Genomic DNA, 13241 nt, shown 5'->3' with positions numbered 1-13241 from the left:
ATAACCAAATTCAAAACAAAAAAACTAAAAAATATCACACATTAGAATCGTCTCATCGAGAAAAATAATTTGGTGTGGTCGGATGCGTGATTAGAACTCGTATGTAATTGGACATATGTGCATTGCGTATTGTGGGGTTTTTTTTTATAGGGATGCAAAAATAACCAATGTGGAGGTAAAGTTTGTTAAGTTTGATTATGAACTAAATGGATAATCAAATGTTGACGTGGCACATTTTGATTATTGATTTTGATTATCCCCATTGCGGATGCTCTTACAACATTCCATTACAACATGTATACAACATGCTGACGTGGCACTGGTTCCCACCAACTTACAACATTCCATCCAGTGCCACGTCAGCATGTTGTATACATGTTGTAATGAAATGTTGTAAGCGTAGCATTGCTCAAAAATTTATTGGGCGGTTTGACTTTACTATGCGGTATCCCAACATCATTTGAACTTGCAATAATTCTATTGGACCCCAAAAGTTTAATGGAAAATAAAATTAATGACGGGATTTACTTTTACGTGGGTCGTTGGCATTGCTCTTTCAACTTGAATCCCACCGATGAAAAATGATGCTGTGGCACGCATGGCGATGCCCCAAGACTATTGAGTAAAATTCACGTGTTTTTGTATAGTCACAGTAAAAATATTCAATGCCCCTAGAATAAGGTCGATCACGAATCTCGACCATATTTTGGTGAGGAGATTACATGCCCTAGTCTTCAAGAAAAAGGCGTCAACAGCAAGGCACGCATGGCCGCACCGTCGGTTGTTAATTCCTGTGGCCGCCAGGTAATTCGAAGAGGAAAACACTATTCTGTAATACTCCAAAAAAAAACATTCCCGAGTATTTCAGGCAAAAGACTTAAAACCGTGAATTAAAGGGCACGCATGGCCGCACTGTCGGAGAATGCGGCCGCTATTGTTAATGCCTGTGGCCGCCAGGTCATTCAAAGGACTAAAGTTTACGGCCACGAGCAAAACTCCAAAAGAAAACATTCGCGAGCGAGTATTTCAGGCAAAATAACCGTGAAGAGACTTGGGCTTTGTTAGACGGGCTGAGCCCTAGCGCGACTCTTCAAGCCCAAGTTTACAGTCCTAGGCCGGCGATCGAAAATCCGCCTTGGCGGATTTCCCCGTCCAATCCGCGGCGTTCTTCCAAGGCCTCCACCTGGCACCTGGGCATCACTCACGACAAGTAATTACCTTCTCCGAGAGACGACTGACGGAGAGACACATATATATAGACAGAGAAAGGAGAGACAAATCAGAGAGAGAGAGAGAGAGAGAGAGTCGATAATGAATAGTAGGAGACGCCGGTGAACCGTAGAGAGAGAGAGAGAGGGAGGAGGAAAGATGCGTCGGGAGATCTCGTTCGTGCTTGAACCACGATGCCTTATTACGTTGGTCGTCGTCTCTATCTTCATCGTTTTCGCATTCTCCATCTCTCACCGGGTAAGCTTTTTCTTACGAGTGGCTGTTAACAATTGAGTAATTCGAGCTGGATCCGAGTGAGACTCGTTCAAGTTTTCTTCTTATTGTATGGAATTCTTACTGCATTTTACAACTGAACCGTGCCTATGTAGTGACTGGTTTAAAAATAGTTTTACTTTTCCGTTTCTGTATGTCATGAGCTGGGATCGAATTTCAAATGAATGAAAAGGAAAATCAATGTTGGGTTTTTTCTCACATGTGCGAGAAGCATGGGATCCCTACCCATGCTTCCTTGTGTCCCTTTTCTTTCTACTGCCCATATATACATTGAGAGAGCAGAGAGAGAGGACGGGAGTGGGACTGTGCAGCCATGTGAGGGAGAGGGTGAGGAGAGTGCGGGGAGCCGGTTGTGGCTCCCCGGAGTGGAACCGGTTGTGGCTTCCAGGAGTGGAACCGGTGTTAGTTCCCAGAGAGTTTTTTCATCTTTTGTATTGAGCGTTTGTTATTATACACGGATATATACAAAGGGGAGTTTTTTTCTCAATCTCTATTGTGTGCGTTTGTTTGTGTGCGTAGAGGTGTGGATTCGGGGTCGGTCTCGACCCATCAATCAATTCTTTGAAGATGTTATTTAAAACCTAGTTCTTGAGGCAGCAGGTGGTTGCAACAAGGTTATCAATTTTCTTTTCTAATGATAGGTGGGATGGGGGCCGCTATTACTTCACAAGAAGCCCACATGAAAGGTACACTGTGTTTGGAGGTTAGAGGAATGAGGGAAGATAATAGAAAATGACTAACAAGGAAAATGTGAGAAAGCTTTGAGGAAAATTTCACTGTGTCCAACGGTTTGTCTGGCCATTTTCTCCACTCTTTCTTCCCAATCCAAACAATCTTCTAATTTTCTCTTCTCTTCCCTTCTTTCACCTAATTTTGAAACAAACCCTTAAGGTTGCTGCAAAGGCGCAAGCTCCACATCCATCTTTACAATTTTGATTTGATGAGCCAATAGGGGTGAGGTTGGGACAGATGGGAAAAGCAGCGGCGGTATTAAATGGAGTCAAACAAGAGTGTGAAAGGTTAAATTGAAAAACTATGAACAAGTGTTAGGAGAATATCCTAGGCCTGTTCCCCTTTTGTATATTAGTTTTTATGAGGTATCACATGTCTTTGTTAAAGTCCCTAGTGAGGCTCCTCTCCTTTCTAATATTGGTCAAAGTAGAGCAATGTGGGGATTTTGGGTTGGAGCTAAGTGTCATTGGTGATTTGGCTCCTTCTTCCAATCCAGTAGTCCTTGGCAATTTTGCAAACTCCATTATCATTAGGGTGTCCCATAGTCGGGGCTCCAACTTCAGGGGATCCTTAGGCGATGACACTTAGCTCCCTCATTGGGTTTGGTTGAAAGTTTGGACTTTGGAGGTTGAGAAAAGGATAACCTTTGGTAAGGCAAGCCACCAACCATGCTGGGCAAAGTGTCGAGTGGGCATGATGAGGTGAGCCGCTAAAGTGGTGAGTTGGCATCTCGAATAGGGGACTTTGCGGGAGAGGAACACGAAGCCATCTGAGTCACTTCAGAAAGTGCACGGAAAGATTATAGGCTTGGGTCATACGGCTGGACCAAACCCTCCTAGTGGTGGTGTGGTTTTCCTCGTATGAACTAATGCTTGCACATATGAGACCCTTGTTTTTGTTCTTTTATTTTCTGTTTGGCTTTGGCTCTTGAGCATATATGGTCATGGCTATTAATCATGGCATAGCTCACTTGCGTGGTTTTTGCAGTTTCTTTTTTTCATTCCTCTAATTGGAAACAAATATGAGGTTATACCTCCTTTTCAACTATTATTTTTTTATAATCCTGGTCAAATGTCTTCTGTTGGCAGGTATAATGCATTAGAATTTAGAAATACTGGTTTTAGTTTATAGAATTCCTTTTCACAGTAATATTCATATTAGTAGTTCATCATATTCTCAATTTTTGTTTTCTAGAAGTTGCTTGTTTACTGAACTACTTCCTTTATTTGATGTTCAGGAGGAGGAGAAGGTGGACGTGGTGCATGAAATTACCCACAGAGTATATTTAGAGGTTGATATCGATAAACAGCGTGTAGGTATGAAGGCTTCATGTCTCTTTTCTTGTGGAAACTTTTGTCAGAGTCGATGTTTTGTTAGCCTAGTTGTTTGGATTATGAATTTTGGTTTTGGGTCTTGCTTCTCAAATCTTGCAAATCTGTAGCATTCTTGGTTTGAGTTCTTACTTTGAGTAGAATGGTTTGGTTGCTTCAGCCTTCAGTTATTTTGAGCCGTTCCTTCAACTTATGAAAGGGAGAAATTTTCTGTTCTTAGCTACCTAAACATATTGATGCAGTAAGTGGAGGGATTAAAAAGGGGAAGAAAGGTAGCACAAATGGGCCACAACCTTAAACTCAATTCTCATTAGTTTTCTGTACTTAGCTACCTAAACACATTGATGTAGCACATGGAGGGAGAAAAAGGGGAAGAAAGGTAGCACAGATGGGCCAAAACCCTAACACTAGACCACAGCCTTAAAATCAATTATTATTAACTTTCTGTTGTAGCTACCTAAACATTGTGACGTAGCACATGGAGGGATTAGAAAGGGGGAAGAAAGGTAGGGCAAATGGGCCACAACCCTAACTCAAGACCACATCCTTAAACTCAATTCTCATTGATCAAACTCCCAATAATACATCAAACAAGCTCTCATTTATAGAAGTAAAATCCTAATAGTAAAGAAACTAGAATCCTAATAAAACTAGAATACATATACTCATAACAAAACATATCATAACTACTCTTGTCATGATCTGATCTGATCTTATCATATTCGTATTTAAATACTTATCAAGATGTTATCCTACTACATATAATAGCGATAGTGACTATGATAATAGTAACTGTAATAACAAAAACATTTGTTGTACCATGCAAAAGTTTTGGTTGCTAAAGTCGGTGCTATGGTTTTATTGTTTAGGCTAATTCTGGTCCTAATTCTAAGACTGTCTTCAAGAGAAAAGGAACAGATGTCCATTGTAAGGGTTTTAATTTGAGAAAGCCCACATCATCATGTCTTGCTCCCTGCACATGTGAATAATCTGTGCAAACTATTAAATTTTTTGCAAGTTCCCAAGGCAACATTTTCCCCATGTAATCTTGTTTCATCTTTGTGTTTTGCAAGTCAGCGTTTACTTTTCTAGCACTTTTGTCATCTCCCCATTTGTTTGACTTTAGCATTAGCTGATGTTGTTGAGGTAAAACTTCATGTTTGTCAGTATCCATAGTTGGTATGGACACTCGTCCAATTCATTCCAACAACTCTCCTTGTTCCACTTATTCTGAAGTATGATTTGGCATGACCGTGCCAATTTAAATGTAATTATTTATAGTTTTTTTATTGTCTTCTTCCAACTATATTACTATACTGAAGTATTTGGGCATGACCGGCCACATTAGCTGACATGATTTTTTTTTCTTGTCCTAGGTAATTTGCAAATTTTACACCTTTCCATTCTTTTGTGCTCTTTCCTTTTGCAGGGAGAATTGTGATTGGATTATACGGTCAAGTTGTACCAAAAACTGTTGGTATGCCTTCAATATTCTGCATTTATCGAGCGATTATCTGGATTCCTAAGTGAAGTGACTTTTGCAAGATGTATAATCTAATCCATTCGGAGAACACTGATACACGATGGTAGCATTTGAAAGCATGAAAAACTAGAGAAACATCATTTGTTTTGGTTGTTTGAAATGTATTTTATTTTGCACCACTATACTTTTTTTTGATAAGTAAAATATTGTTATTGAAAGAGCATCAAGGGGATGCCACCATTTAGAGGGTATGGTGAAGCATCAGAAACTCTGGATGAAGCCCTGGGTCGAACCCCATAAATTTTTGTGTGTGTTTTTGATCTACTTCTGATCTGGAGTCGTTATTTTCATGTGATTTCTAAGGTCCTGGGGAGGGGATTGATTACTAATTGGTGGTTTGTGACTGGCTCGCCTAACCACAACAAACACTACCACGGACACTTTCCTTTGGTCCAAAAAACTTCTTGATAATTGTGGAACCTATAGCCATTGCTTTAGGCTTCTAAAGCTTGTTATACTTCTTCAGCCATTTACCCGACATCTACTAGTTTGCCAACAATATGGTTATTTTTAGGCAGTATTCAACATGTATTTGAAGAAAAATGTTACCTGTTCATTTTATTAGTTCACACAATGAGAATTGGTTTATCTTCATAACATACTCGCCTAACCTTTTGTGGATTTATTCTTGCAGAAAATTTCAGGGCTTTGTGCACAGGTATGTTGGGTTGCCGTGTTTTCACTCCGCATGGTTTTGAATATTAATGTTAATTATTTTGGAGCCACTTTTATGGTGAACCTAACATGTATAACCTGCATTTATTGAACACAGGGGAGCTGGGCAAGAGCGCCAGTGGTAAACCTCTGCACTACAAGGGAACCCTATTTCATCGCATAATACCCGGGTTCATGATTCAAGGTGGAGATATTATCCATGGTGATGGGAAGGGAAGCCAATCCATATATGGTGGCACTTTTCCTGATGAGAATTTCAAGATAAAGCACTCACATGCAGGTACACATGTCCTTTGGTTTCTTTTTGGTAGTTGATGAATTTACATGAGATTTGCCTTTTCCTGGCTAATCGTCCTTATTGAGTATTAGGATTCTCTTGGTATCAGTTTTACTGATATTGTACCATTGCAGGTGTTGTATCCATGGTGAATTCAGGACCTGATTCTAATGGCTCACAATTTTTTATCACTACAGTCAAGGCCAGCTGGTAAGCTATGCATTGAAGGTCATTATGTTTGATAAAACAAGGTTCTTAAAATATTTTTTGGCTGCATATATCCAACATGTTGTCTAGTATAACTGTATAAGATCTTCCCCAAGGAAAGTTGCGCTTCTTAAGTTTCCAAGTTATTGATTTTCTTCTAAAGTGTGCTTTCTACTACATCTGACAGTGCAATGCAATTGTTTTGTTAAACCGTGTTGGAGTTTGTGCATGGAAATATATTTCTCAAAATGTTATTTGTTTGCAAGTTAAGGATTGGGATATTTGGTCAGTGTGCAAAATGATATGGGAGCTTATAAGCTTGTTTGAACTTTGAAGCTATCTAAGGCTTGTGTCATTTTTTTCCATAAATGAAATTAGGACTTAAATGGGTCGCATCACGCATGGGTTCTCAAAATGCATGTCTGTACATGAGATGCACCATTTGTTTCTACTTTCAACGAAAATATATGCAATTACAAGAATTTTTTGTATAATAAGCATCCAAAACTTTTCAGGTTAGATGGGGAGCATGTTGTATTTGGTAAGGTTATTGAAGGGATGGATGCTGTATATGCCATTGAAGGGGGAGCTGGGACCTACAGTGGGAAACCCAGGAAAAAGGTAATTATTGCCGATTCTGGAGAAATACCTAAGAGCGAGTGGGAAGAGGGAAGCAGAGGCTTAGCAGGTGCCTTGTGACGATGAAAACAAGAAGTTGCAGAATTCATAGCAACGAAAGTTGATGTAGGTAATAGATTCGATTCTGTACCATTGCTTGATATCATGCAAAGTCCATTTCCGATATTTAACTGCTTGCTGCCTTTGGAAATAATATACTCTTGCAAACTTGCGTGCAGTTACTTGTCCATGCATGTCTACTGTAGAGAAATCAAAGAATGACAGTTTTCCCATCACTGATGTGTAAATCTTGAGGTATATGATCCATTTGTTGACTGAGAAGAAAAGTCGGTTCTCTCCCTGGATCTACCATTGTAATTTATCTGCAAATTATTAGGTACAACAATGTTTAGTTACCAGAGACATACTCGTGCCTAGTTTTTTCGATAATGGAATCCCTCGAGTTTGTGTAGCTATATACATGTTTGTTGCAGACCTGATCATTTTTTCTCTGACAAAATTTCGGCAATGAATGATGCATCGTTTCTGACTTTGCGATGGGCTCTTTTTGAAGGAAACTTTCTGTTCAGATTATAATGTTCTTGTGTGACTACTTCAATCTCAGAAAGATGTGTGATGCATATCCAAGGTAATTGAAAGAATCAGAGTACGCTTGTACACTAGCTTTTGAATGCTGCATATCAGGTTTTACTCCCGTGATTCCTAAACTCAGCATAATTCGATGCAAATGCTGCCAAAGACATAAGAAAAGAAAAGAGTACTAGTCTCTACTAGGTTGGGCAGGGCCATAAAGTTACACCCACATGATGTACATTGTTTCACCACAGAACTGTTTCCGTCAATTAACTTTAGGAGGTGGAAGCTTCACCACAGAATTCAGTACTTCCACCAGGAAGAAACTGAAGTTCTACCAGCATGTGTAGGGTTGGCCAACCCAACAAATCAGTTTACCTCGAAAATTAGTCCGTAGTCTAGGAAGTGGGAACAAATGAGTCATGGACAAAGAGTAGTGGGGAAATGTCTCCCCTACTCAAGTCCCTATGGTCGCTAGGGTTGTGACATTGTTAGACTTTAGCATTTGTAATCTCTCTCTCTCTCTCTCTCTCTCTCTCATAGAAGTCTAACTGGCACCTGCTCATGTTTATCTGATCTAATGGGATAACTTAATCTACAATGTTGGTCTTATCTACCACATTCCTTAGACACTTCTATGGGAAAATTCAAGCTTGGGATTTGAAACATCCACATTATATGCCCCAAGAATTTTACAAAAGAAACAAGGCACTCTAAAATCAATGTAACACCAAAGCCACTTTCTTTTATTTTTTGGAGTGTTTGTATCAATTTTTAGAGTGCCAATATCATTTCCTAACAAATGATCATCAAAAGGAAAGGTCCTAAAGAGAAGAGTGAGGTGGTCTCTAGTTAACTGGTTCACATATGCCAAGAAGATTTCACTTTGTTTAATCTATTACTGCCCATCTTCTGGGTGGTTTTCCATACAAGGTTTGCTTTCACGCCAAGGCTTTTGAAGAAAATGAAAGATGGGTATGCGGGTTTTAGATCCAAGAAGGGACCACCGTACTCCACAGATAGAGCTATATGTTAGCCTGCACATGGAATTGCAAATGGAAGAGAACTTTGGGAAGTGTTGCGAGAAGTAAAGTGAACAAAGATGGAAAGAACCAATTTCGATTTCACAACCATGATATGAAGTAATTTTTTTTTAAATAACCGAATGTCCGAGCCAACTTGTGCACAACTCAACTAATTTTGGGGTTAAAATTTTTTTCAACTGGGCAAACCTTTCAGTGGTCCAATGGTTTGGGATATTTGGTCTTCGTGAGATTCGAACATGCGATCTTCATGAAGGATAAAAACTTATAGCTTTTCTCATATCCACTTGACCTCTGAAGTGTTCAGGTAGTAGAACCATAAAAGAAAAAAATGTATGTGCAAAAATTAGTTTCATTACATATCAATAGATATGCAAAAAAAGTGGAGTACTTTTTATTCTATAATATTGAGCGCTGGAATTATTTTTTACATGTCTATTCATTTTAAAGGTCCCACAATTTTAACGGTTTGAGCCTGTGTAAATATGGGCTCTTAGATTAAGAGCAGGGTGTAAAACATAAACTGGTTTATGTAGTCTCCTCAAACCATTAGTGTGTACGATGAGATCACTAATTGCCAGTTAAGTTTGTTGGAATCATGTAACTAGATTGAACTAATTCGATGCACAAGTATACAACAAACGTGATGCACCATGTAATAAGATAGCAAACACGAACGAGATTTCAACCAGAGCTTTAACAACATGTTACATCATCTATTATTATGACTGAGAACATTTCATATTGAGCTATAACAGATCACTAATTGTCCTGTTTATAGATGGTGAGATTGATCTCTAAATTCGTTAGACCCTTGGATCAGAATACCAAGTGATCAGAAGAAGAAAAAAAATCAACAAAAGCATTACAACACTTGGTAGGCCATGAACACACCTTATCCATTTTCCCCACATGAACTTGATGAATTTGGATAGAATTAGACCAGACTTTTGAGACAATTCTGGGTCCATTTACATTCATGAGAGTATACGCAGATTAGTACATGCACTAATAAATTAGCATAGCCTATAAAAAAAACTAATAAATTAGCATAGGAACAAACATTCATGTTAGCCCCACAATCCATAAACGTGCTAAAGGGAGGCAACAGATCCCCATACAACTACAAGATCTCACAGAGATTGAGGGCACTATGGTCATTTACACCAAACACACACAGTCACACACAACAACAGATCTACTGACTCAGCCAATTCTAGTTAGTTGGTGGGTTTACTCCTCACACAATTGATTGAGGTTCGATTCTTGAGGTTAGGCCGCAAAATAGTAATTTCTTTTGAATTCCATAATCCTAGCATGGATGGTCTATCTTTGACCGGAACCGGAGAGAATTGGTGTAGGTGCGCGTAAGCTGGCTTGAACCCCTTGACCGTCAAGGGAAAAAATAAAAATCTACTGAGTCCTCAACTTGTAATTTACACAAACATTTCGGACATTTCCAAATCACAAAATCTATATATTAACACTCACACTCCAACACACCGTCACCCTCCACTCTCTTAATCCAGTAACCACCACACTCGATTCCAAAAACAGCAACCATGGCTATGGCTTTCAAGATGGTACACACCGAATTCCCATCTCCTCTTTTTCAGAATCATTGATCAGTTTCACCAAATGGGTCTGTTTTTCCTTACCAAATCGCAACTCAAATCAAATGGGTCTATCTTTTTCCCCCAATCAATCGCAATTTCAACCAAATTGGTCTACTCAATCAATCCCAATTCTATCCAAATGGGTCCATCTTTTTCCCCATCAATCGCGATTTTATCCAAATGGGTCTTTCCTTAAAACCCAATTTGCATCTTTAACCAAATTGGTCTGTGTTTTTTTCCTATCAATTTTGACCAAATGGGTTCTGTTTTTCTGTCAATTTTTATGCACCCATGAGGTCCCAGATAGATACATGCATCGATCTATATCTGTATCTGATAATTCGATTGGATTACAGGCGACGACGGGGATGTGGGTGACGGACGAATGCAAGAACTCGTTCATGGAGATGAAATGGAAGAAGGGGCACAGGTACATCGTGTTCAAGATCGACGAGGAGTCCCGATTGGTGACCGTCGACAAGGTGGGCGGGCCGGGGGAAGGCTACACCGAACTCGCCGCGTCGCTGCCGGAGGACGACTGCCGGTACGCCGTCTTCGACTTCGATTTCGTCACCGTCGACAACTGCCGGAAAAGCAAGATCTTCTTCATTGCGTGGTCCGTTTCTCAACCTCTTTGTAAATGTTTTTATTATGTCTATCTGGATCATTAGTTTTGTCACATCATTCTCACCCTTCGTCAACGACTATTTTTGTCCTTGTGCCAGACATCAAACTAATGTCTAGGCTGCAAATGAATCGAGCCGTCTAAGAACGGTGCGAGTCTTGACTCGATAAGGCTCGTTTGAGTTCATTCATCCACTAAAATAAATCGAATACGAATTTTAATTTTAGGCTCGTTTAATAAATGAGCCGAATCTGATCCGGATGGTATTCGGTTCGATTAAACTCGGGAACTTTGGGAGTTTATATACACACATCCGCACATATTATATACTAGCAGTAGCAGTGTACTCGATGCATGAAACAAAACAAAATTTATGTTGGTAAGTTCGAGAAGCAAGATCGTGCAATCCTTCAATAACGGGTCTCCATTCGCAAGCACGCGCCACCTATTTCATTGCGACACCATCGATCGGCCTTGCAACGGATGAACGCCTCTTAGAAAACCAATGGAATTTTAACATGAACTTTATGTACAAAATAAAATTTTTATTTGTAGCTCTAGACCTATACGAGAGCATAAATTTTTTACTCGTTAATGCTCTAAATAAGCTCGAGTTTTGACTCAAATTTAGGCAATCTCAGCTTGGCGAATTTCTCGAGAGCTTGAACATTTTAAACTTCGGCTCGGCTTGATTTGACTCGATTAGGTAGAGAGTTTCTCTCATCCTTTTGCTGATATAAGGGCTACATCTCTGGCAATAAAAAATGTCAAAATTGTTGAACTAGCAATGCCCAAAAAATATCATATTTTGTAAAGCATAAAAATAGAAGCACTCCTATGAATACCAAATTATTGTATTTGAATTAGAATTGACTTGCCGAGCCCTATGTTGCATACCTCAAACATACTTGTTTAACCAGGCCGATTGAGCAATGCTATGTACCTTGAACAATGACCCTGAATATGCCCAAAAAAAAGAAAATCAATGTTCAGATTAAATGCCCCCAAAAGAGAAATCAATGTTACATTGATACCTCTTTTCGGGGCATTTTCGAAGTAACTGTTTGGGGTACTTTGGAATTATTGTCATATCAATTAGTCAAAAATGAACATGTTTATTGAGGACATTTATTTACCATCGTTGTTGTTTTGTTGTCACAGTGTGACATCTTTTTTAATTGATTATATTTTACCCTTGTGTTTTGACCGTGTCAAGTAACAACCTAATAAAGGTACTATGATAATAAGGATATTATATAACACAAACTAAGCTACTCGAGCTCAATTATTGTATACGTCATTAAAAAAAATAAAATCCAGACCAGATTTTTATCGCATTGGAAAAGAGAAACTTGGAATCTATTTTGAAGCCCCTATAAATTTTACTACCTTTGCTTGAATTCAGGCCCCGTTGTACCAAACGATGCTTAATCGCATATTTTGCGTAATTGCTGTATTTTGGATATGATCAAGTAGCCAAACAACAATAAATTTGCAAAAAATAAATAACCCAAACAGAATCTGCTGAGCAGGTGCAGAGCAGTCGACCCGGCCGTTCATCTTGGCACGGATGGTTTGGATCGAATATGAGTGCATGTAAATTGCATACAAATCTGAACCCGATTGCTCAGATAAGATCCGAATCGTCGATTGACGAGATGAGCGGCCGATTCGACCGCTCTGCACGGCTCTATGGGGAGATGCTGATGATAAAAAGTCAAGCTTGAATATACTGTATTTGTTAAGCTCGCAAAAAAAATCACACCCCTTTGACACCATGAGTCACATTGCTGATTGTGGATTAATGGGATTAATATTCTTTTCAGGGCTCCAACAGCATCAAGAATCAGAGCAAAAATACTATACGCAACCTCAAAAGATGGACTGAGGAGGGTTCTTGATGGGATCAGCTATGAAGTCCAAGCAACTGACCCAACTGAGATGGGGATTGACGTAATCAAGGACAGGGCCAAATAGAATACTTACTCCACAAAATCCAATCCTATTAGGATTTGGTAGGAGTACTTTATTACTCCTAGTATCTTCTAATAACTCCAATTAGTGGTGCTTTCTTGTTTTTTTTCTAATGAAAAGGGTGGGCTGGATGAATCAGCGTAGAGATCTTCCGAGCGCGACCTATTACGTTCGGGCTTAAACCATAGCTGATCCGGCCGGGATGGTGCTTTCTTGTTGTTTAGCCCTTTTTTGATCCTTTGTTTCTCCGCAGTGGTGTAACATAATTAAGCTTCTAATCTAATAATTATCCATGATTCCATCTGCTCTGTACTAATTTGACGACGAAACACCTTTTTGATTCATGTCTCTTATGAGTCGCTGCTTTTGTGGCAAGTTTTTTTTCTAGTATTAAAGTGACGGATTATTATTACTCATTCCGTTCCAAATTGAGAGTCGTTTTTGGAGATTCCAACTATTTAAGGAGACATGCAATGATTACACATACAATGCATATTATTTCC

The 13241-nt window shown here is 39.2% G+C and overlaps 2 protein-coding genes across 5 annotated transcripts; both read left to right on the top strand.

Moving 5' to 3' along the window:
• The first annotated feature begins 1027 nt into the window (after window positions 1-1027).
• Window positions 1028-7439, top strand: LOC131325081 (peptidyl-prolyl cis-trans isomerase CYP21-1). 3 transcript variants are annotated; one of them, XM_058357139.1, is made up of 8 exons: window positions 1028-1467; window positions 3473-3551; window positions 4996-5043; window positions 5744-5767; window positions 5882-6064; window positions 6196-6271; window positions 6784-7016; window positions 7126-7439. In XM_058357139.1, exons 1-7 carry the CDS (start codon window positions 1369-1371, stop codon window positions 6965-6967), a joined length of 693 nt encoding a protein of 230 aa, XP_058213122.1. In that variant the 5' UTR covers window positions 1028-1368; the 3' UTR covers window positions 6968-7016; window positions 7126-7439. The 3 variants fall into 3 exon arrangements, with proteins under 3 accessions (XP_058213122.1, XP_058213124.1, XP_058213123.1); XM_058357140.1 differs by having other exon boundaries at window positions 1049-1467; window positions 6784-7012; XM_058357141.1 differs by lacking the exon at window positions 4996-5043 and having other exon boundaries at window positions 1047-1467.
• Window positions 7440-9964: 2525 nt separating this feature from the next.
• LOC131325080 (actin-depolymerizing factor 5-like) lies at window positions 9965-13039 on the top strand. Of its 2 annotated transcripts, none has more exons than XM_058357137.1 (3): window positions 9965-10106; window positions 10496-10755; window positions 12591-13039. In XM_058357137.1, the coding sequence occupies exons 1-3, from the start codon at window positions 10086-10088 to the stop codon at window positions 12739-12741; spliced, it is 432 nt and encodes a 143-aa protein (XP_058213120.1). In that variant the 5' UTR covers window positions 9965-10085; the 3' UTR covers window positions 12742-13039. The 2 variants fall into 2 exon arrangements, with proteins under 2 accessions (XP_058213120.1, XP_058213121.1); XM_058357138.1 differs by having other exon boundaries at window positions 10037-10165.
• Window positions 13040-13241: the final 202 nt, after the last annotated feature.

This window comes from Rhododendron vialii, chromosome 5a, assembly GCF_030253575.1.
Source record: "Rhododendron vialii isolate Sample 1 chromosome 5a, ASM3025357v1".
In the NCBI taxonomy this organism is placed as follows: Eukaryota; Viridiplantae; Streptophyta; class Magnoliopsida; order Ericales; family Ericaceae; genus Rhododendron; species Rhododendron vialii.
The sequence above is the reverse complement of the archived record's forward strand: the minus strand, read 5'-3'. Positions and strand labels throughout refer to the sequence as shown.

What these genes read in the sequence shown, in the direction of transcription:
- LOC131325080 (XM_058357137.1), top strand. Translation starts at nt 10,086, where the DNA reads ATGGCTATGGCTTTCAAGATG. An exon ending in TGGCTATGGCTTTCAAGATG is followed by an intron (nt 10,107 to 10,495) that starts GTACACACCGAA and finishes ATTGGATTACAG; the next exon opens with GCGACGACGGGGATGTGGGT. An exon ending in AAGATCTTCTTCATTGCGTG is followed by an intron (nt 10,756 to 12,590) that starts GTCCGTTTCTCA and finishes TATTCTTTTCAG; the next exon opens with GGCTCCAACAGCATCAAGAA.
- LOC131325081 (XM_058357139.1), top strand. Translation starts at nt 1,369, where the DNA reads ATGCGTCGGGAGATCTCGTTCGTGCTTGAACCACGATGCCTTATTACG. An exon ending in CATTCTCCATCTCTCACCGG is followed by an intron (nt 1,468 to 3,472) that starts GTAAGCTTTTTC and finishes TTTGATGTTCAG; the next exon opens with GAGGAGGAGAAGGTGGACGT. An exon ending in TATCGATAAACAGCGTGTAG is followed by an intron (nt 3,552 to 4,995) that starts GTATGAAGGCTT and finishes TTCCTTTTGCAG; the next exon opens with GGAGAATTGTGATTGGATTA.